The 24286-nt window shown below is 42.3% G+C and overlaps 3 protein-coding genes across 4 annotated transcripts; 1 reads left to right on the forward strand and 2 right to left on the reverse strand.

The window, feature by feature from the left end:
- Positions 1-237: 237 nt before the first annotated feature.
- Positions 238-16045, reverse strand: kiaa1328 (KIAA1328 ortholog). Of its 2 annotated transcripts, none has more exons than XM_030051149.1 (12): positions 15949-16045; positions 15437-15472; positions 15060-15331; positions 14748-14848; positions 14447-14562; positions 10243-10367; positions 9074-9450; positions 8707-8925; positions 8454-8549; positions 7782-7882; positions 6992-7100; positions 238-648 (listed from the first exon to the last, which is right to left on the reverse strand). In XM_030051149.1, the coding sequence occupies exons 1-12, from the start codon at positions 16001-16003 to the stop codon at positions 414-416; spliced, it is 1842 nt and encodes a 613-aa protein (XP_029907009.1). In that variant the 5' UTR covers positions 16004-16045; the 3' UTR covers positions 238-413. The 2 variants fall into 2 exon arrangements, with proteins under 2 accessions (XP_029907009.1, XP_029907008.1); XM_030051148.1 differs by having other exon boundaries at positions 15864-15957.
- A 138-nt stretch (positions 16046-16183) lies between these two features.
- Positions 16184-21408, forward strand: tpgs2 (tubulin polyglutamylase complex subunit 2). The gene is made up of 7 exons (XM_030051152.1): positions 16184-16361; positions 16581-16660; positions 16757-16844; positions 17044-17184; positions 17299-17412; positions 17559-17722; positions 18691-21408. Exons 1-7 carry the CDS (start codon positions 16286-16288, stop codon positions 18907-18909), a joined length of 882 nt encoding a protein of 293 aa, XP_029907012.1. The 5' UTR covers positions 16184-16285; the 3' UTR covers positions 18910-21408.
- On the reverse strand, positions 20157-23355 carry aqp7 (aquaporin 7). Its single transcript, XM_030051151.1, has 6 exons — positions 23035-23355; positions 21791-21917; positions 21403-21540; positions 21143-21261; positions 20773-20990; positions 20157-20355 (listed from the first exon to the last, which is right to left on the reverse strand). Exons 1-6 carry the CDS (start codon positions 23170-23172, stop codon positions 20157-20159), a joined length of 939 nt encoding a protein of 312 aa, XP_029907011.1. The 5' UTR covers positions 23173-23355.
- Positions 23356-24286: the final 931 nt, after the last annotated feature.

Raw genomic sequence — 24286 nt, forward strand, 5'->3', positions numbered from 1 at the left:
GTCAGACAGCAAAAAATCTCCAAACTTTTGAATGAATTATTTTCTAGTATGTATGTGAAATTTTACTGTTTACAATACATAACTGCAGAGCATGAAGTTGAGTCGTAGAGTGTATTCATCATATTTGTCAAAGTCACTAAGGAAGAGCAATGTAGCTCATTGGACAACCCAAGTAAATGGAGTTTTCATGTAATGGCACGGTAAGAAATAAATTACAAAACTGGGAGGACAGCCACCTCTAAATAAATAATCATTTATTTATATTAAAAAAAACTACTGTATTACAACTGTATTACAATAGAATACAATCCACAAAAATCATGATAATTTTGGCAAATACAAAACGAAATGTAAGACACATAAAAAGTTAAGACAAAAGAGGCTCATATCAAGAAATTGGAGGCGATGCACTGTTAGCAAATGAAGAATATCTCCTCCAGTATTTGGCTTTCTTCCAGGTCTTGCTGGAAGCTTTGGGGGTAAGGCCCAGCAGGGGACAGCACGGCACTGTGGACTGGCCGGGGGGCGCTGACGGCTGGTCTATTAACACTGCGTGGTGTCTTGTGTCTTTGGGTGGAGGGCTTGCATTGTCCAGGCACAGAGACTGGACTGAAGGCCTGCAGCAGCTCAGTCACAGACGAGTCCAACCTGGAGAAAATTAAGTTAAAGTTTGGGACATGTTTGTTGTTTAAATCAGTGTCATGCAAATTTCATGTGATCTCACACAAAATTTCCAAAAGGTTTACAGGGTATAAGATACACGCATAAAACAGAACTCACCCAGCTGAACGTCGGACAAAATGAGCCATTGTTGTATACAAGCTACCTTGCATTGTTTCAATGTAAAAGACAGCCTTCTTAAGAAAACTGCGCACAAAGACAGCCAGTTACGTGCCCCCAAAGTTAAGCAGAGAAGGTGCGAGCCAAGGGACCAACACCAGACTCGCACAAGGCTAAAGTACACTTGTAGCTTGACGCTTGTACTAGAATATTTGCTGTTCACCTTTCACTTGTTAACACGGACAATATGAAAGCAAATCCCTATACGAATAAAGCGTTTGCAAAATGTTTCTTGCTGAAGTGTCTACTGAACCCTAACAAGCAGCCTTAACAAGTCAAAACCACTGGGGCGGCCCAACAGAAAAGCACAGCTCCTTACAGGTGTGAGAGAAAGGAGGGAGAGTGAACCCGGTGCTTTCTCTCCTGGAATAGAAATGAGGGAATGTGCAGTGAAATAAATAAACCAAAACGGGGGAGATTAAGCTAATAGAGATTCAATCCCTCAGTCTGGCTGGCTTGATAAATTATTCAGTGTATACACAGTCGAACGACGGGCATTCCAGATACAAAACATGAATTCTTTAAAGCACGCTCCACTGATGTTGCTAACATAATTCTCTGCTCGTTTTAAGCAGCATCGATTTGCATCCGCACACATCTCTCCCAGGTAAGGGCGATCGCTGGTATGTACTTGTTGGCATGCATGTGGGTGGTCGAAAGACAGACATACTCGTGGCTTCCAATCAGGGCATATTTAAGTTCCTCCACACGTAACTAGATAAACCTTGATATGTCATGCTTTTCACACTGCTAACTTGAGGCAGCACATATCGAAAACTGAAAAGCTTTAAGAGGCTAACCATCACATTTTGCTCTGGCTACATGAATTAATGTATGCACATTTCTTGAGTGTGTGAGGGAGAGAAAGTGAATGAGGAAGAATCGGTTGAGGGGATGATAGCCACTGAAAAGAGAGAGAGATTGAAGCTCAAGTAAGTAAATCTGTCTTCCTCATTTGGTCTCCTTCTGCCTGTCAATAGCAGTTAGCAGGGAGGGAGGGAGAGGGAGAGAGAGAGCTTATAGGAGAGAGATTGAAAGGGAGTGCGGCTTTGTGGATATAGAGGAAGGCAGGGAGGGGATGTGGGGGAGGGACTTTGGCTGAGTTCCCTCTCTCGAAATGTGAGAATTTGCATTTTTATTTGTTGATTTATTTAACGGACAGGGCTCTCAAACAGCCATCCATCAACGGACGACATGGTGGTAATGAATAATGCATCACTTACCGGCGGTCACAATCTATAACAAGGGGAGTGGGGTGGGGGTACAGTTTGAGCAGGAAGGGGGGCTGATAGTGTGTGTGAGTGTGTGTGTGAGCATGTGTGTGTGTGTGTGGTGGGGGGGTTAGCAACACAGAGATTGCACGAGGGCTAGAGAGAATGCTAATAGATTTTCGGAAGGCTATACAGTGCAACAAAGAACTTCATTTCTTGGCTCTAGTTTGTGCGAGGTAAAGTTGTGAATTGCTGCTCGATATTAATATCCCCCAAGGGAGTCCTGGCAAATCGGTTTTACTGCTCCATGCATACAGAAAAAATGCACACAGTCACAAACACATGCAGGAACACAACATATTTATGTCACTGTAAAAAAAAAAAAAAATAGCTTTGGCTTTGGGATCTTGGGTCATTTTGAGAACATTAAAGGTCACTATTTTTAAAATGCTTTAGGTTTCTGTGCCTGCCACAATAATTGAGTGATGGAGGTTTTAGACCATCACCTCTAAAGAAAGCCTTAGGGAATGGGACACATTTGCAGAGACTTGACAGACAAAGGCTGTTCATTGTGCATGCACAATTAATAACTACACAGACTCTTCAACATGACTAATTGAGCTCTTGATGTATAAGCCACTTTTTGTGAGAAACAAAAAGCTCCAATCACAAGTAGTTTGAAACAAACACTAGTTAAAAACTATTCTGTTTTCAAACCCTTCCCAACGGCTTCACTGAGCACAAATGGAATGGCACCCCTTTGAGTATAACACATCTTGTTGTTGGGCTTCACACTCAATCCCCCTTCTCCTTATGCACCACTACTTTTAGTGTGTGGCAGCTCACAGAAGCAGCAACATTTTCACATAGCTCCTGTCCATACACGCTCAACTACCATCTTCCCACTTATAACTTTCTTTCATTAAAGATGGCCATCTCGCCATAGCGCCGCCTTCATTTGCAGTCCACCAGTAAGATAAAAAAACCTGTAATGGCCACTGCGTATATCCCGCATGTCAATTTCCCAGCCAATCAATAGCAGGCGGGCAATGGCAGGCAGAATGGAGAGAAGAGAGGCGGGGGGCGCTGGAACTCTCTCATTACTAACTAGCAAAGGATTCATGGAAGGATTAAGGAGGTCACTTAATGTTAACCCTAGCTTGGTTTTGCAATTTGCACATCAAGATTGAATTGGTTAAGATCTGATGGTCACTAGGGGCTTGTATCCAAGTGAAAGAAAAAGGTTCAAGTAACATGCCTAATCTCACGATAAGAATCTCTCTTCTAGATGGAAATTGATCTATTTTGCTTAGATCACTAGGGTCAAGCTGTGTTGTTTTTTATTGTTACAAAGAGTAACTGTAGATTTTTCTCTGCTTTTTTGCATGAAATGAAGAGTTGTTCAGGAATAAAAGCCAGGGCACTGGTCAACATTTTCAGCAAAAGTGGAGCCAGCTATGACATGACTGTATTTCCATCAAAGACAAAGGACCACTTGGTTTACACTGTAACAGTTTAAGTGAGGAGGCTGATGCTGGCTTCATATCAGTGAAGTTAAGTGGAAATTGATGTTTTACATCATTTTGCATGTCAAAGATTACTATCTTCATCACTTGGTGTGTAGTCCAAAATTCATATGGAAAACATGAAAGGGCTTTTTGCAAAATTACTGCCTTTAGAAAAATAAAAGTCAGTTTATCAGATAACCATGAGATTAACTATTTTGTTCTTGGGGTTTAAATACATATATGTGCTTTTAGTTTGTAAGTGTTGATGTTTTGGTTCCTTTTAATATTGATTTTTGCAAACAAAATGCCAGTCAGTGCACAAGCGGACTACAATGAGTGACTTGACTTCCTTACAGGGGAGGGTGATGAGGCATTAAAATAATATCACAGTATTTCACAGTATTTCAGGAATACAAAAATATTCATGACAAAATAAATTATCCTTTCCTTATTTTGTGAACAAAATGCTAATTAAAAGTGAGGTTTTCAGATTCAAGTGCAATATTTTCAGTGGAAACCTGAACAGTAGCTCATTACAAAAAATACCACTGAATCTTAAGTGCATCAATTGAATTATGCTACACTGAGCCAATGTAGTTTGTGTATTTGGTTGTTTAGACCTCACATCAGCTGTTGCGCTGTCATCTTCACAATGTCTGGCTCTCCTTGTACTCCCACGGGTGCTTCTAAGTGAATTGATGATTGTATAGTTGCCAGCTTTTACTATAACAATGCTATGCTTACGCCATATAAAGTAATTTCATTCACAAATATGCCCAATTCCTACTTAAAAACACCATTCATGTCTTCTCCCTAGGAAACTTTACTGCCTTGAGTTAACATTGTTTATTTGTACTCAGGCTAGCTAGTTAGCTAGCTAATCAGGGGTGCTGAAGGCAGAGCCAAGCCAAACATACACTAATTAACAGTTACAGCGTTACTGCAGTCCAAACAGAGCAGGGAGAGGATACTGAAAAGCCTTGTTCAAGTCTGCACTGAGCCAACAGGTCATTAAGTAAAAAAACAAAAGACCACTATGAATGAATTTATCTTTGATTGACTCACACACGCAGCCTCTCCGCACAAATAAACTCCGCTGTCCATGGTTCTGAAATCACAGTGCAGCAATAGCCGCTTGCGCAACAAAATAACATCACGGTATGGGATGTAAGGAGCTATTCCCATGTGGAACACAACAATAAACTATTTATGATACCAACATTACCCAGCGTTGCTTGGCACTTAACTAAAGCTTTGCAGGGGTTTTGCGTGGTCAGGATTAGAACGCAGGTGAGATGGGGAGCTGATGGCTTGTCCATCTGTTCTGAACATGAGGAAATAAAATATGAGTGAAGAAAAAAAGGTTTTTCCCCACATCACTCCTCATTAAAGTCAAGGAGTTCTGACAAGGTCTTTGGATATTCTTGGCTCGACTGACTAAAAAGAGGCTGAGAGCCAAAGCATATAGCCTTTATTTTATTCACTTCAGCTATTTAAAAGTCTTTATGCTGAGTTATGGACACCAGTTGAGAAATCTGTGTTTGGTCAAGGTCAGCTGAAGCTGTTGTGGAGAGAAATAACATATGTCTAATCCAAATCAGTGGATTACCAAAGGATTACAACAACTATCTGAAAAGCTGCACATGAAAAAACATGCAAGGGAGCCACAAAAGGCATCTGAGAAGCAGACTTCCTCACTACTGGCAGTAAACAACCACTGTGTGTAGCCAAGAGTCCAATGGTTTTAATAGGCTTTGGAGGTATAAATGGATTGTAATAAGATCTGATACCCTGGGTCCCTAGCTGGAATTAATAGCCATCTGCTGGAGCTCACAGTTCAACTTGGACAACGCACTATTTTGTTTAAGAGTTACTCATAGGAAGTTGTAAACTCTATCAGTTGAAGAAGTATCCTTCAGGACAAAGTGAGGGGGAAAGCTATCTAACAGCTGTCTTTTATCAATCACCGTCACAGGAAAAAAAAGGGGACAGGAAATTTAGTTTTGATGCTTTGAAAGAAAGACAGAATAGTCTTGAGGGAAAAATAATAAGTCAACCAATATAGGGAAAAAATGTTTGGGCTGTGGCAATGCTCTTCCCTTTACAAATTACTTACTAATATCTTGACATTTTTTTCATTTACAATGCCATACTAACTTAGGAGTCTTCACACATGGGCAGGCATACGCACGCACACACACACACACACACACACGTAAGGACGACATGCTGTCACATTAATTACCGTTCCGCATAAAGGATGGAAGAAAAACGGTAATGAATTTCCTTCCCTTTTCTTGGAGAGTCTGATGCTTGCACTCAATGATTCATTTCTGTCCTCGATCTCCCTCTCCCTTCTTACATCTTTTTCACTGTTTCCAGCTCTATCCATCTCAACCTACTCTAACTTTCTCTTCCCATCTCTCACTTTATCCAGTTCTCTCACCCCTCTCTCACCCTCAAACACACTCCTAACATCTCTCTTTCTCTCTTGCTGTCGCTGTCTCATTACTGTGGCAGAAAGAGAAGGGAGGGTAGTGTGTGCATCCAGAAGTCTGTTCAATTACACCTGCTGCTGGGTCCCTGCTAGGCCAACTAATGGAACGCAGCGTGGCTCCTGACAGGCTGGCCACAGTGCTAGCTAGCCCAGTAAAAAGCTTCATTTAGCCTTTCACAGCTAGAAAAGTTAGCTAGACCAGGAAAATGCATCATCTAGCCTCTCACACTGCAGAGAGCCCAGAAAAAGGTTCACACCTTACAGGTCTCTCTTTATTTGTATTATCTGTGGGCTGTAATACTGTTAATATCTCTGAAGACCCCTGGAAGAAATGCAGTTACTTTACTAACAGAGATCAGAGAAAACAATAAAGAACAAATAAATACTACAGACAACTAGCCCACAAGAAACTTCACTTCTCACAGAGACAAAGTAATGGCTTTGAGGGGTTGCATTTTACACTTAAAGGGGAACTAAGCCCACCTAAATAGTTCCCTTTGAAGGGTAATGATGTTGTTGTGACTCTGTTAAGACCAACTAGCTGCAGGCAAAACACCCTACTTGTTGAAACTGAAATATTATACATGGTTCTAACTAGCTAGGCTAATGCTTAAACAGTATGTTACCAAATGTTTTCATAGCTAACACTGTATTGCTATAAAGCTCACTTGCTAAAACACATACTTTGGAGGCTTACTGTAAGAGAGTTGATGTAAGAAAGTCGCCTTTGATAGCTAAAGCTCCATATTAGAGCTGGCCCCCTATAACGAACTTTGTTGTTTCACAGATGCATGTCTACAGCTGTAGCTTCCTCCAATTCTGCTTTCCATTGTAATGATATATTTTGCGGTCCAAAGCAAAAAAAAAATATATATATATTGAAATAAAGCTAAATATTCTATATAATTTAGTGATGTTCAGTGAGGATGTGTTACCTAGCCTCAGGGGTCTTTGACCTCACAGGCACTGAGGTGGGATTACTGAGGCTGGCAAGAGTCTTTACAGGGGAAGTCGCCATATCCCTTCTGGATTGCTGTAAGGCTTCTGTTGGGAGATGCATCAGTTAGAAATTAGGATAGTATGGCTGAGGACTGACAAAAGCATAAGAAAGTTTAAAAAATTTGCTCAATGGAGTGTTTCAACAAAATTTCCCATGCATACAGCAGTAGTCAAATGAACACTGTCTGCAGAACACCAAACTCTCAAGATGCAGGGTATGCCTTTTGTTATGAGCAACGTGGTTCCTATATGTGGGAACGAGTAAGCATATATTTCTACCTAAGTGAAAATATATGCTTTGAAGTGGAAGTTAACCATACAATATTGGAGCCATAAAACATCTTGACCCTAGAACTGAAGGTCATGGAGTTTTTAATCACCAAGGTCTATTTAAAAAGCATGTAATCCTTACAGTTGGAATTTTCGGCATTTACAAATGCCAGGAGGATTCCAGGAAGTGCTTTTGCGCCTTGTACTCTCTGGCAGAACACATCCCCATTCAATGGTTGGCCTTCAACAAGCCAGAGAGCCAGTAAAGATGGAATTGATCAAGGTGTGTGCTGCAGGGCATTATGATTATTTGAGTGTTTACAGTTCTGTGACCCTAAAACCTGGAAGTAAAAATCTTGCAAACAAATAATTTAACTAATATTTTTTTCCCACTTTTTTTGAACAAAGACACAAGAATTAAACATACCCAAAGCCCTAGCACAACCATGTACTTACCAGAAACGTCAATGCTATTATGCAGAGTGGTGAGTGACGTTTGTGGGAGCTCTTCGTTTAAGGCCGGCCCTACAGGACGTACCTCCTCATCTTCACACACCCTGTAAATAAATAAATAAATAAATAAATAAATAAATGAATGAAGGAAGGAAGGAAGGAATGAATGATATTACGTTGACAAAGATTTTGTATGTATGATTTAAAGGCAGACTGAGTAGGATTTGTTGGTTGTAGTTTGTAAACACAACATTAAAAGTTGGCCGCTCCTCTTTGGCTAAGCTAACCGCCGGCAGCGAGTTTTCGTTTCCTAAGATGGTGACGCCATCAACCGCCCAACATGTATAACATTCATCGATCGATCTGGCACTGTGTGCTATTATTGGCTAGAAGCTACATACCTACGGCCCAAAGGCTGACATACAGAAATGTCCCCAGCTCAGCAAAACAAGAAACTCCAGGCAGAGGGCAGGGTCTCTGCAGACACACACCACCACACATTTCTATAGGGTTATAAGTGATGACTGAGACAGATTATTTTTGTATGAGTCGATACACTGTCTTTTTGGAAAATCCTACTCATTCTGCATTTAAGTGTGTGCAAGTTTGTGTGTGTCTAACTAAAAGTGACTACAGTGTGTGTATAGTGTGTCTGTCTGTCTGACTTTGCTTTACCTGGAAGGTGAATGGCGTTTGGAAAGGCCTTCTGGCTGTGGTGCTCCATTTCTAGTGACTGAGCTGCCATGCTCAGCTTGAGTGGCTTGTTGAAACCTGACAGAGAAATACAGAGAGGGAGAAAAAGAGAGGGCTGAAGTTCTGTGGGTCTGCAATGATGGACAAAGAGGAAACAAAAAGAGGAATCTAGAGATCACTAGCAAATTATGACTTGTCTAGGTTGAGCAGTAGATGCATGCAATTGGTGTTCTACCTATTGTAGTCAAGTCGTGACTGTCGTAGCTGCTGGTTTTGACTGCGGAGTTGAGCCTCCTGTTCTGTAAGCCGTGCCCACAGTCTCTCTCTCTCCATCTCCAGCTGCATTTTCTGCAGCAGTAGCTGGTGCCTCTTCTCCTCCCAGTCCTCATGACCCAGCAGGGGCCGGGTCAAGGCTTCCTTGGCCTCTGGGCCCATGGCTTCCACACTTAGGAGCCTGTGTGGGAATATGTTTCATCAACTTAAAATCTAAATGCGTCTCTGGTTTGCTTCACAATGAAAAATACAATTCAACTCTGGAAATTGATGTGATGCTGTGGGATGACTGAGGACAAATCATACTTCAATATGGTATACTGCTGTACCTGTTCTGGTTACCATGGTGGCCATTCGCTAGGAGAGGGTCGTTAGTTTTTTGTGGCTGTGTTCTGTATCCACTGTCTGGGTAGTGCTCAGATCTACTGTAGGACTCTGAGTACAGCACACTCCGCTCCCCTTTCTGAACACTCTGCTGTTTGACTGACCCCTCAGTCGGAGTGCGCTCACTCCCACTGGGAGAGGAGCTGGGAATAGTCATGGTTGAGAGAGAGACATGGTCACTAAGAGTCTTTGCTGCTCCTCTTCTGCCATCAGCCCCCCTGTGCACTGGAGGCCATCCTGCTTGAGTGGCAGCCAGGGCAAGGTATGAGCCATCCAAGACTGAGCCGTTAACTCTGCTGGGGACTCCTTCACTACTGGACAACTGAATAAAGAACAAGGAGGACAATGAGTGCATGATGGCCCATTCAGAAAGCTTTTAATAAATTGATAGACTATTTCAGCCAAGAGAGTTATGCTGCTCCATAATCCCCTAATGTATGCCTTTCCTGCTATTATTGCAGCACAAATGCAAATCATCCTTCACAGCTATAAACTGGACAGTGGCAACAAGATTAAGAGGGCGATTTTCAATTGAGCATAACCAGCAGGTAAGCCAAGGTCAGAAACATTATGAGATAAACATAAGGAGGAAAGCCCATCTTATAGTCAACTTGGGAAGAGACTGTGACTAATTCGCTAAGGGTCGGAGAGCAGGCAAACACACATTACTCAGAGCCACTGTAGGACAACAGGGATGGCCAAGTCATCTATCCTTACAGAGGCTGACGCCGGGAAGGCGTCTTTGCTTCTTACTGTCACCTTGAGAGGTTTGTGCTATGTGTAGTGAGAGTAGGCCAGTGATTGAAGTGTACTTCTGAGCTAATTTGTTATGCTTTGTTAAAGCACTTGATAGTGGAACAATGTGCTGTTACATATGCTACCAAGTGTTTTTATGTGTCTGAGTGTGTGTCAGTGGGGAGCATATTGTGATGGATGGCAAACAGGGCTGTTGTTTGAAGATGGCTCACTAGGGAACACACACATTATTGCTCCCTATCTCTCTGCATGATGCACACAAACACATGTCAAGGCAGGGACAGTCAGTCAATTTGCCTACACACACACACACACACACACACACATTTAACATACATACTCAGCCTCTTTCCCGTACCTTGCTGTGAGGTGGCGGCTGGCTAAGCTGGGCGATGGACTGGTTGAGCCTCTCCTGCTGCTGAGAAAGGTACTGCTGGTAGAGCCCAAGCAGCTCCTGGCACTCCTTGTACTGTTGCTGCAGGCCTGGAGCACCAAAGGCTAAGGAACTAATAATAACAACATTCAGCTACAACTAAACTAGACTCAACAAAAAATAAAGACACCTTAAACCAAGCCTAGAGCATTAAACAAATACCTGGATTCAGTTGAGAAAAGGTACATATTATTTACATGGAAGTTAGTATGTAATTAATATGCAATTTAGTCTTTAATCAACTGGTTCTGATGCTGAAACTGATGCACACCTAAATAGTTTGTAATGAAATATCAAAGAAATAGTTTCAGGGAGTAAAAATGCAAACTGACATAACTCCATCAGGACCCATACAGCTTCTAAGCTAGACCATGTACAAAGTGGCTCTGTTCAGAGTTTACTTCCATGCATTAGAGACGCTTGGGGAAAAACTGGAAAAGGTTCTCTTGTGCAACTTTTTCTTAAACAGAAAAAATGATGAAATTAAATCTAGATTGACAATTAGAATTACATCCTTGTGTCTGCCATCGATTGGACACTGGACTGGGAAAGTAGAGACACAGGCAAAGTTGAAAACAGAGGGGAAAAGCGGCCAGCAAAATCAAAGTTGTTGTTGTGGCACAGAGCTTTCACCATCTGGGTCGGGCCAAGCTGTGTTGAGCTGAGCTGGGCAGTGCCATGCCAGGCTATCTGCCAGACAGAGAGCTGGCAGACAGGAGAAAACTAATCTGGAGCGGAACCACTGCTGCGCCTCAGGAGCCCGCTAATGACAGTGGCAGCACCGCACCACACTGACACATACAAAGATAATGAGCATGAGAATGGAAAGTACACACACACACACACACACACACACACATACACATGCAATAAGCAATATCGAACTAACTCTCACTACTAGCACACACAAAAATATACACTTAGACACAAGAACACAGTCCTCCCACCTGCACTGAAAGAGCCCACACACACACAACATTAAAGCAAGTGATACACACACTCCCACCCGAAGCTGACCATAAAGCGTGTTCCTCCAGGCCATATCCTTTTATGATGGTGGCCCTGCTCCCCCAGCTGATGAGTTTCTCAACATCACTTTAAAAAAAAGCCCTCATTTTAAGAGCAAATGAAAGTTCAAAGTAGAGTCGTATTGAAGGAACAGTCAGCGGAACACTCCATAAGAAAACACTTTGGTGTCAGAAGACTTCAATCAGGCTGTGGAAATGAAACAGAGGGAGGGAGAAAAGAGCAGGAAAGACTTTAAATTAAGGGCCGAACACCAGACAATTGCAATGCAGCAGCTTCCATAAACACTGGTAAAAGGATGAAACACTTTGATTTGAACACTAAGTAAGGCTCACCTACTGCTGCACTGACAATGTCCATGGAAGCAGTCCTATATGGAAACACAAGGACATCACAAGGACATCACATCACGTAAACCTGTGCTGGGAGGTCTATTTATGCAGCATGAATAGGAGTCTTGAAGGAGAGATACTGAACATGCTTATACGGCTGCATCCTGTCGCAGTCAGAGATATGTCGAGTCAAAAATTGCATTCTGGTCATATTTCAAACATATATCCTCATGATCATTCATGACCTAAACAAATATGTTTTCCAGTAGACACAAATATACACAACAATGCAGTAAAAGTATGCTGGTGTCACCAACTATGCCGTCCACACACATACAAACAAAAATACACACACCAGTCTATCTGTGCTGCCGACAGGATTGCAGCACCACAGCATCCCAATGCCATGAACGAAGGTAACGCGTGTTAATGCGTTGACGGGCTGACGCAGTCCCTGGACAGCAAGCGCTAGGTAATCTGGACCGAGTGGAGCGACACTGATAAGATTCCACCTCTCTGCCCGTCGCTACACTAAACATGCTTCCTCCACAGCCTTGGATGTTAGCCAATTGGGGCCAAGTATTCGGCGAGCCTCTAGTTTACATCAGAGCTGCGAAGCACCAGCGATGACTTACTCCTCCCGCCTGCTCCAAAAATACACAGAATCAAGGGCTTGGGTTGAAGAGGCTTCAGACAGGGCCTGTCAAAATGATTCACTCCCCTGTCAGGCCAAGACCCAAATGAAATAATGAAATCCACTTCAAGGTGGAACAAATTTGCACAGGAGGGGGGAATATTTTAAAGCCTGCTTTTGCACACTGTGCCAAACAGATTGAGCCTGAGTAGGAATGTGAGAGAAAACGGGGGCTGAGACTGATGTATGTGAATGTGTGTGTAAGGAGGCAATGATGAGGAATTGATGGAAGAAGACAGTTTACATAACTGCTTCAATACTACGGACCATGGAGAAATGCGTGTGCAGTGGACACATTAAACCAACAAACAACTGCACGGATCCGCAAACAACCTACTTTGTAAACTTGTTTCAAATTCCGAAAATAGCCAAATAACCAAAGAGTGCCTATTTGGCATAACCATTCATATATATTTTCAACAAGATGTTACATCAATCGGTAATGTAATATAATTTGTAGTGGGCACAGCTCAACTTCTTATTTATTGAAACATTAAACATCACACCTGCACAAAATATCTGGTGGTCCCTGGCATATACTGTATCAATGGTATAGCAGCATACTCCAAAACCAGAACTTGGCCTGATTATGGACTACCTCTCACCAAAATTTTACACATGATTATTATCTGAAATGTGAGAGTAAGCTCTTAGAGGTTACTCTTGAGACATCTTTTAATGACACATCCTAACAGGGCTATAACTCTTCTCACTCCATGACCTAAAGTTCCCTCCAATTTGTTTCAACCAAATCAATGGCATTAGCTGTGGCACTTGCTGTGCCCCGTTCTGGATATAGAAAGTGGCATGGTGTGCCGTGTTAGCAACTCCACCTTGACTCCTGTCTAAGCCAACATGCCTTGGAGCACAAAAGGCATTCTTCCTTTCTAAAACCAAACATTTAATACAGCATGTCAGTTCCAAATGTCAGCTAAACACACAAAATATTAGGGGTACTTCTCCCTCTCATCCTAGGTGCCCTGGGGCTAAGATATAGCCCTGCATCCTTTATACCCTGATAACTCTGAATCTTGGTTAGATAAGATAAGCCCAGGCATAATGGAATTAGACTTGACAAGACTCTCCTTCAGTCTGTTTGCCTTTGGTGTCTCCTTAACCTTTCACAGAAGTGCTAGAACCTTCTGCCTGAGAGGAGCCTCCGTGACTCTTGCAAGCACTTTAAAAGACTATGTTATCCCCCCCGAGGTGTTTTGATCCGAACACTTTTTCCTCTCAAATGCCTTTTTAATGGAGTTTAGAAGTTTGGTGTAAATGCCAAGTCTCCGAGCCAAAGTGCCTTTAATTGAGTTGTGCTTTCCTAATTTTCCCTGCCGCCGTTGCCAATCGTGCAATTTACCAGCCGGGTCAATTACTCTTCATATTTTGCAGTGTTTTTCAACCTAAATTGACTGTTGGCCATGCTCTGGTTTGACCTGAGTGGAATCGTTAAGAGGACAGTAGGTGGGCTGCATGGTGCACAAAAAAAAAAAAAAAAAAAAAAAAAAAAACAGCAGCCTATGGTTGGAACCCCTGTGGTAAACCTTATGTTAGATAACCAAGAGTCAGTTGGTAATACATCTAATCGCATAACGTGAGAAAGAGCTGAAAGAGCAAAAAGAGACATTCACTATTCCGGCATCCAAGGAAGACAACAAATATGCAGTACAAATTCTTGTCTTGTCTGGAAATATCCAAATTCATCTTTTGATTATATGGCTCAATATAACACCGATTCTGCACACAACAAAGGATAAGCTAAAAGCCTGTGGACAAAACAACTGCAGCAGACATCAAAAATTTCAACTGGATCTGCTTTTGCTCTCCACCTTTTTGGAGCATTAGGCAACACTGCCCCCTGCAGGATGTCCTGAGGACCAGCACCTTTAGCTATGACAGAACCATACAATGTACAAGTGGTTTATTCATGCTGTATTTAAACCCATCTATCAAACTTAATATGAGGAACTGAGAGAAGCTGAGCTAAGAAGTTGCTAAAGTGACGGAATCCTTTACTCTATCCCATATTCCAGATGAGACACTCATGGTGGCTGGCAAAGGATGAACAATGAAAGGATACTCTCCCTTTCACGTACTATGAGCAGGTTCTGCTGTTCCAGCTGTTGGATCTTGCGTTCAAAGGATTCTTGTTCATCCTTCAGCCGCTGAACTGATTCCTCTTTCTCCTCGCTCACTCTTCAAGAAAAGGAAATAACAAGCCTAGAGGGTGGCTGGACCACATTTGGTATTCTAGTACTTAAAGCCGTCAATACATGTAGGGATATAAAAATTAAGTATTTTTATCAGCTATCACTACTGAGGCCTTTATTTACGCAAATGTGCATCCACATTCATTATCCTGAAAAAGCTCTCTGCCTTACCTGGCTAATTCTTGGATGAGGTTTGCAATGCGGCGCTTATCCTCCGGACACAGGTCCTTCAGACACACCTGGCTCTGAGCATGGCTGGTCGCAGGGATTACCTGAAGGAAGACAAAATGTCTTGCAGGTATTATGAGCTATTAACAATAAATCCACCAGCAGCAACTCATGGTGAGATGCAGTCAACCAGATTTAATACACCTGCCTTTGTTCTCCAGAGTATTCACGTGCCTACTTCCATATATTCAAATCCATGTGAGCTCCAGGAAAGGAGAGAAAAACAGAAAACACATGGTATCTCCAGAAGTTTACCTGTGGCATAGGGAGAAAGTTACTGGTGGGTGGGGGTGGGATATGTTCCATGGATAAAGCATTGTTGGGATGGAGCAACTCTTTTCCTTTGGCGTAAATCACAGGGCCACTTTGCAGGTGGCTCTTTTTCTTGCCACCTTTGTTCACTGGAGCCTCAGCCTTGGGTTCAGAGCCACGTTTGGCCCTCATCTTGGTGCCTTTCTCAGTGGCGCTGCTGGTACCGCCTGGCCCAAACCTGAGCGGGGTCTGAAACTTCATCTCTCTGTTCACTCCTAAGACAGTTTGTGGAGGGGAAAAAACAGAGACGTATTTTATGAGGCCAAGGAGTGAAGAAAATGTGAGGTCTCAACGCTGTTCCAAAAAAAATAGAGACTCACCGGGAACAAACACCATGGGCTGCTCCTCATCTGATGCTGCATAAACATGTTGAGAAAAAGAAATTATTTTGTAAGCGTTCAACTGAGGTGGAGAACCAGGCAGGTCACAATTTAATCAAATAAGTTCACCACAGTTTCCAATGACTGACAAACTAGTTATATTGTCATTACAACCACGTAGCAGTAAAATAAATAACTGATCTAGTGATAACTGTTAAGATAGCTTTCATGGTATCCTGTTGCGCTGAGAGACATTAGTTTACTAGCTAACTGTTGACACGGTTGTTAGATTTTGACACAAAGCCTTTATGCTAGTTTAAGTTAACGCTAACCCCTGAGGAATGGCGAGATAGAAACCGCAATGGATAGCATAAAGTTACGGTAGTTGTGTCATCTTCAACATACACACATAAAAACAATATTTTGCCTTCAACATAAGCAGCGTTTGTGAAACCACCCGCATTCACTCGAAAAGTCTGACGTTTTCCTAGGAAAGGTAAATGTAAGGGTACCGTCATTAATCCAAAATATTCCTGACTCTCCACTTTTTGCTGCTGCTGCCGCCATATTGAAACAACCGCCACTCCCAGGGAGCCAAGCGTTGCGAAGGAATTCTACTCCCGCCTTTCTGGCGTTGCTAGGGTCACAATTGGCTACGCTAAGAAAATAACAGCATTCCATTGGCTAAAATAACTGTCAATTTCACGTCGACACGCACACGTAATTTCCCCTGTAAAAACTACATTTCCCATGGTCCCGTGTGTTTCGCCAAGCAGTTGACCGAACCTGGAAACGGAGCGGAGGATGCTGCAAGGTTTTTGTATTACCTTGTGATCTCCAGTCCTCGAAATGGAAGAGAACAAAGACAACATTGTTTTTAAAGGTGTTGCCGAAAGGCTGACACTCGGCATCACTCGAATACTTGGTGCGTAAGTTAGCATAGCTGTTTATGGGTTTTTTTATTTATGGTTACTGTGAAACAAGCGGTGTCCGTCAGTTAGCTAACAGCTTGTAAATGGATTGCCCTTTTAGCACCTGCTCAGTGATCATATTTGGCAGTGAAAAGCAGAACTTGTTCTAATAAGCTCAGTTGCGGGCATGATATATTAAAGGCTGCTATTTAACCTTGGATATTTTGTGCCAGAGAACATGCCAGGTGTGGTGGACGTGCGTTTCGTGGACAGGGAGCCTGCAGAGAAGAGATGTCTGCTGTCATGGGAACAGGTGAGATGCCTAACAGCATGAAGCTAATTGCAGAGTCAAGGGCATGGTTTGGCATGCTGTTGCCATAGGTACCAAACGTGTGTGTTTCCTCTCCAGAAAAACACCTGCATTTTGCCAGAGGACCTGCGAGACTTTTATCTGACAACGGATGGGTTTACACTAACCTGGAATGTCAAACTGGACAGTGGGTGGCATCTTAAACTGTATTTCTGAATGGTTTTAATAGCATTATAGAACCTCTGCAAAGCTCTCCATTCATCTCAGAAATAAAATCCACAATTAAATGTTCTCAGAGGTTTATGGAAATATTAAAAATACCATATATAATATGAGAATGCATGCATATGTATGAGCCCAATTGTGTACGTGTGTGTGTCTTTCAGATGAATGTGTGCCTGTAGGTTGCATGATGATTAACAGTGTGGCTAAGCTGCGTCCTCTGGTCCAGCCGATATCACTCTTCTCTCTCCCTAATGCACCCACTCTGGCTGACCTGGACTGGGAGGAGAACAGCACAGAATGTGGTAAAACTCACCTAACACATCAGTCACAAAACTCAAAGCTCTTGAAAAAAAAAATGTAATGGTAATAATTTTTATTGAAAGTAAACTTCAAGATTCTTTTGCGCTTTATCTCAGGGACAAAAGTTGGACACGCTGCGCCCCATTTTGATTCCCGGAGCCGCATCTTTGAGGTTGACTCCTGTGGTGGGAGTGGCAAAGTGTGCCTGGTCTACAAAAACTGCAGCCCAGGTGTTCTGTTCACAGCCTTATGTATAAGTTTGAGTTTGCATCCTTTCCATCATCACCGATATGTTTGCCAGAATTCTGAAAATTTGTTGAAACACCAATACATTGTCCAGCTGTAGAGAAATTGTTATCATATGCATGTTTTCCAGGTGTGGTGGCCCAGCAGAGTGAAATGTGGTTTCTGGACCGCTCGCTGTGCTGGCATTATCTGACGCCAACCTTCACCTCTTACTATCGACTGATGATCACCCACCTGGGCCTGCCTGAGTGGCAGTATGCCTTCACCCCATATGGTCCAAGCCCCCAGGCCAAGGTACAAAGTGGCCCAAATGCTAATCAGCCATTTAAAGTCAATGTGTTGTGCTTTCAATCCCATCGAAAACACCTTTAATTCCTGCTTCTGGTTTTTCTCTTACTATTCATTCTCTGTTTCTCCAGTCTTTCACAGTTCTCTAAACCACATTTACACAATGCATCAGTAATGTTGTAATGAGTTATGTAAAATTAACAACACCAGTTGTCATTGAAAGTTTATAAAATATATTTTATTTATTCCATTTCCTGTACAGTATACTGCAATGCTGGCTTTCACACTTTAATAAGATGAGCCAAAACTTAAAATATTCAAATTAAGACATTCACACAAAAGCATAAATGCAGTCTTCCTATTTGAGACATTGAGGTAAAACACAGACTCATGCTTTAGTCCTGACCTCACAAAGGTCCTGTTCCAGTGCATTTACTTCTTGGTCTCTTATAACTGAACAATCATGCATTTCACTAGGTTTGCCTAAGGTTAAGAAGTTGATTTGCTTACACTGTATGGTTATCATGTCAAACAGTGGCCAACTTTGCCATTAATGCCCAAGAACATTGGTGGTGGTTTTTAACCAAAGTGCTATGATGATTAGCCCTGACTCAAGTGAACATTAATACTTAATGATAGGACATGCTAAGAACCTACTTGTTCCTGAGCTGAGAAATATTATGAGATTTCCTCTAGCTCAGGCACAAAGCACCACTGAAGAAGTAATATCTAGTTTTGAGGAACTTGTTATTTGTCAAATTTTGGGTGGAGAGTTGTCTTTTTATGTCTGTGCATGCAGTTCCTCTGTACTGTAACATCCTGTTTTTAATAGAAAGATATATAATAACCTTTTTGTTGTTTTTTTTGCTTTGTGATGGGTTTAGCAATTGTGAGAGTTTTTTTTTTTTTTTTGCTCCTCATAACTATATACAGTATTGCTGTTTTTAATTGTCTACCATTGTTCCCACTAACAGCAGTGGGCATCCTTGTACCAGCCCCTGACCTTCAACAGTGAGCCCAGCCTGGCTGATCCTGCTGGGGATGCCTTCCTCAACAAACTAGACCCCACCAAGGCTTTTAAAGGCAAAACCAAGACTCCTACCCCCAAGAAGAAGCAGTCAGCCCAGGGCAGCACAGGGGGCACTGCAAAGGGCCAAGGCAGCACAGGAAGACACGGTGGCCCAAAGCGGTGAGAAGCTCTCCATCCAGTGGAGACTTGTCAGTTGACTACACTGTCTGTAAGACCAAAAATGGCCTGGAAGAGCCGTCAGCTAAGTCATGATAAGGAGGACTTGGTGCATTAGCAACCATGCACTCCACAAGAGCATGTTATGTAAAATCAAGGCTTGGTAAGGCAGAAAATGACCTGAAGGAATTGTTTTTACCTTTCATTGTTAATTGCCTTCAAATGCTTCCACGAAACCCTCGCAAACATAATCCTAATATGTGGGAAAGCTTGGTGTTTATGATCTCTCCTATAGTGATATCTCCTCTAGTAATTACATATTCATGGACTGATATCCGAAGGGTATATTCTCTGTGACATTTTGGCCACAAAATTAATTTTCTTTACCCAGTGCCCTAGCAAAATTATTGAAAGGATGTGTGTGTCCCTTTGGGCCCAAGCTGTACAGAACTCAGGGCACATGTCTATTTTTTTCAGTTGTGCTGCTATCTTTTCAAGCCTTCAGGAGCCAACTCCAGCTGTTTCTAGTTTATTTTCAATATGTCTGTTATAAGTGCAATGTATGGCTATTGTGTGTGTGTGTGTTTTTTTTTAAGGCGCACTGTAGTTGTTAGGCTCATTTCGATGGTCCTTTTGTTGTCTGCTATGTAACATGATATTCATGGTTCCTTCCATGGTTATGTCAGCTGGTTTTGCCTCAATAATGTGAATGTAAGAGAGAAGCCAACAAGTTTGTTTCTGTTCTTTCTTGTGTACTTAGGAGTTCAGCAGCCTTGCCTGAAACTGATTGTGCTTAGCTTACCGCCTATGGCTGCCAACACTGTATGCTGTAAAGTGCAGGACGTAGAGAAAGTCACCCTGAGTAGGAATTGTAACAGCTATAGATGTTAGTCAGCACCATGGCCCAAAATATCTCATATTGTATATATTTTATCTGTACAGTGGTTTCTTTGTTACAGTAACTCTAGTTACGTTGAGTAGCTTAACGTATTGTGAGATTCTGATGTCCTGCTCTTTTTTCTCTTTTCAAAACAGATTTTCCTATTTTTTTTTTTAATCATTGCCCTGTTTGAACAAAATCTTGGTTGAGCCGTTTTCATTCAGATTCCAGTTTTCCCATATCAGTCCTGCTCATGTTCGATATCTAAGCAATGTCCCCTTTGGTCTTTGTTTATCGGTTTCACCATGATGGAATGTTTCAGCTGCATGTAATCATCCATGTAGCCAGATACACACATCTCATAGTTGGAGGTCTCACACACACACATCAGCACAGATACGGCTCTGCTTCTCCAGAGGGGCAGTCTCCTCTTCTGGCTCCTGTGCCAGCTTTTCTTCCTGATCAGAAGGGGAAGGGTGGTGCATTTCGACAAAGGCCTTGTACACGCCTGCACCCAGTACACCCCCTACAAGGGGGGCGAGTAGAGGCACCCACCACCACCCGTTCCCAGCTCTGTGTGGGGAAAGACAGAGATCTTGAACAAATAAAAGCTAACAGGGCTATGCCACAAAAGCATCAAACACAGGAAAATGTGTCCAACAAAAGGCGTGTTCAGTCTATACCAAAATGGTATATACAAGAAATACATGAATTCTACACACTATCTACCCTTGCAAAAAATAGATATTTCAGTTTTTCAGCAAGAATCATTCTTGCCTGAGCAAAACCATTGAACCAAAATATTCTCAATTTTTTTACAATTTCAAAGCCCATCTCAAAAGGAAATGTGTGGAAAAAAGTAATAGTAATTTAATGCTTTACAGAGATACTTTGCTTTTAGGCTGTTGGTTAACACTGACCCCCTAACACACTTCACATGAAGTGTTAAAACCAAACCATCCCCCAACACAAACACATTTTCGTCAATACCTGAAAACGTCAGAACCCCAGCCTGCTATGGCAGTGAAGACCCTGGGTGCCAGGTCTCTGGTGGGGTTGATAGCATAGCCGCTGTTGCTGCCCAGAGAGATGCCAACGAGAAGGACCAGAAGACCCACCGCCAGAGGCTCGCTGCCCGCCACAGCTGGCTTGTTCCTCTGGTCAGACAGAGCCATCAGGCTCAGCAGCAGCATGGCTGTGCCAAACACCTGGTGCGCACAGGACAAACACCACGTAACACACACAGGGTTAGCGGTATGTAAACCAATACAGAATGAAAAGGGTTAGAGTGGTACAAGTCAGGTGATCTAGTGATTTGTAGTGCTTTGCTGATAATCTGAGAATCCAGTGTCATGGCAACCTGGTCAATGAATCCAGCCTGTATGGAGATGTATGGTGCAGGATAGGTGGCAAATATCCCAGCTGTGGCCCTATCACCAGTCACAGTCAGGTTCCCACCACAGTAGGTATATATTGCATCTGAAAACAGCAGAAATGTTGACAGTGCAGTCAGACACGTGACAACAAATAAAAGGAAAGTGAAATATACTTAATCAGTTTCTGAGAATTTTTCATAAGAGAGTTCACGTTAATGTGGTGCTATGTGCAGTGAGCCCTCACCATAGTAGACCATATAAATTGTCCCCGCTGCCATAAATGACCCCAGCAGCTGGGTAAAAACGTAGAGAGGTAGCATCTTCCATGTAAGTCGGCCAAACACACACATTGTGAATGACACTGCTGCGTTCATATGAGCCCCTGGAAGACAAAAAAGCGTGAGCTGAAAAATCGATTTCGATTTTACAGTATTATAAGGAAGCTTTGGAATCTTATTTTACTCTTTCACTGCATCAGTTTTAGACATCTTGTCAAGTGAATTGTTAGATTCTTAATAAATCTTAATCTTACTGTGTGTGCTACAGAATATATTTCAGTTTCTCTGACCATGGTGGACCTGTTTCCCTCTGGAATTAATAAAAGGCATCTCTGCTCATCTGATGTCTCATACCTGAGACTTTCCCTCCAACGTGCACCCCCATAGCGACACCCAAACCAAAACCCAGGTTGATGCTGAGGTATTCTCCAAACGCCCCCTGTCCTGTCACTACCTGGGCCACAGAACCCAGGCCAAACACCTGGACACAGAGAGGACCAATCACAGACAGGCAAGCAGACAAACAGTGATTACAGACAAACAAATTACAGAGAGGAAAATGTCCAGACAGTGCAATTAGGAAAGGTATTTGCACAGATTACTGATTCAGGGATATGTAAACATACAGCCACGTGATGGACAGGAAAAACAAATTTCAGTCAACTCAGTCATGCTAAACCTTATCTTTTCAAAACCAGTGTTTTAATCGGTCAGACAGTATTCAAATTAACAATCTACACAGTATTGTTTGGAAATCTGAAATCCACTACAGCTGTAAGAAAAGCTGAGCTGAAACAAATGTTCAGCTTCAGTTTTAATTATGTAACATGACTCCAGTGAAAACAGCTGACTTATGAGAAATGGTAGCCCTCCATTGAGGAAACAGGAAAAATGTGTTTCCTCTCCGAGGAATCATGTGTCTATCTGGGTTAATAGAGTATTCAGCCTAATTTGTCAAGCAGTCTATAAGCCACCAAAGCTAAATCTCATAAATACTCCAAGTAAATCCAAAAGTCCAGAGTTAACTCCATGTGGGAGCCCACATGCTTGTGTGCATATCCATTTCTGCATACAATGTGTGTGTGTGTGTGTGTGTGTGTGTGTGTGTGCATAGTGTCTCTTCCAGGGTTCTAAGAACATGTTTTGTTGTAACAGGTGGACAGCATGTGACTTTTGAAGCCCTCCCCTCTCCATGTGGCCCACTGCCACTGACTATTTCCTCTGGTGACACTAGGTTTTCTGGCTCATGCCCTGAAGTGCACCAATCCTCACCCAGTGACCCTGCCATGTGACTGAACAACGTGCCTGCTTACGTGTATGTGTGTGTACGTGTGTGTGTGCGTGTGTGTGTGTGTGTGCGTGTGTGTGGGTGGGTGGGTGAAGGAGAAAGGGGCAGGGGGCAAGTCCATGTTATCAGAGGGTCATGAGCATGACATTCATAATGAACAGCACATGGCTCCTCAAGATAAGCATTCTTCAATATGCAACACATAGAGGGAAGATCTCATGAAAAAACATCTTTACAACACACATAATCACAACAGTTACCAACAAAGCACACTACAGTGTATCAGACATCTCATGTGATGAATTCTTACCATCATGACATATGTGCACAGGGTTTCAGCAAGTCCCACTCGTAAAAGTTCATTCTGTAGCCAAAGTCTGGATCGAGTTTTGCAGCCCCCTTTCCGCTGAGGGCCCCTCAGTTCTAATGACTGTGCTAAGTCTTTCATTCTTCCTTCTTCTCTCCTCTGTCTTTTGCTCCCTTCCCTCTTTGCTTTGATATATTTTCTGGTTTGCAAAGATTCTGTCTCAACTGTAGATTCCTTTGGATTCCCTGAAGAATTTTTGAGGTACTTCCCCTATTCAACCAGTAGTCCACAAACGTATGTCTTTATGTCTGATTTATTCTTCGTTTTAAGCCTCTCTCCACTCTCTGTAGTGCATACCCCATTGGGTCCACATTTTATAGCCTCAACTCAACCCCCTCCCCCAACCCACCCTCCAATAGTTTTCCAATCTGAAAAGACTACTTGGCCAATGGGGAAGAAGGCTGAAAAATCAATCTGCCTGGCTACACAAAAATTTTACATTGCTTCTGAAGAGTTTCTTGCACATCTTTAAGAAAGAGCTTTGTGAGAGATTTTGAAACTGGACAGTATATCTTGACATGCATATAATATTTCACTTTAATGATTTACCCATAAATGTATATCTGAAAGATCTTTGTTTATGGGAGTAATAACATTATCTGCAAGGACACATCCTCCTCTGTGAAGTTTACTATGATTATCCTTCTTTCCTACATGCCTCAGTTTGACAGCTTCTCTAAATGACTTTAACAGATGTTTTAAAATTTTGCCTTTTTGTGTTTTTTTCATGTACATTTGGCAGTGCTGTGTACCATTTTGCCAGACCCGTATCGGCTAATTAAAATGTGCTGTCACAGTTTTTAAAGTTTTGACTTTTTATCACTTTAAATACTGAGTAAATACAGAGAGTGAAACAAAAAACAATTAATCAATAACACAGTATTGATCAAAAAGAAAGATACACTGACCTGTCAAACAACCACAACAACACATTTCTTGATTAGATCTCGCAATGGAAATTTTCAGAAGCTTACAGTCTGGTCCCAGTAGGTTTATCCCGTCTAAATCATTGCCCTTTTCACACTGAACATGCTAACATGGTCACAGCAAGTGTAATCTTTGGTCTGGTGGAAATTTCCTTGTCAGTACCTGCCAAACTTTTCAGCAGATACATAGAGAGACCAAAGTACCTTTGAAATAGAAGGTGTCTCATGTGAGGCAGCTTCACATGAAAGAGAGGAAGATTTTTAAAAAA

This window comes from Myripristis murdjan, chromosome 5 (assembly GCF_902150065.1).
Source record: "Myripristis murdjan chromosome 5, fMyrMur1.1, whole genome shotgun sequence".
Classification (NCBI taxonomy): domain Eukaryota; kingdom Metazoa; phylum Chordata; class Actinopteri; order Holocentriformes; family Holocentridae; genus Myripristis; species Myripristis murdjan.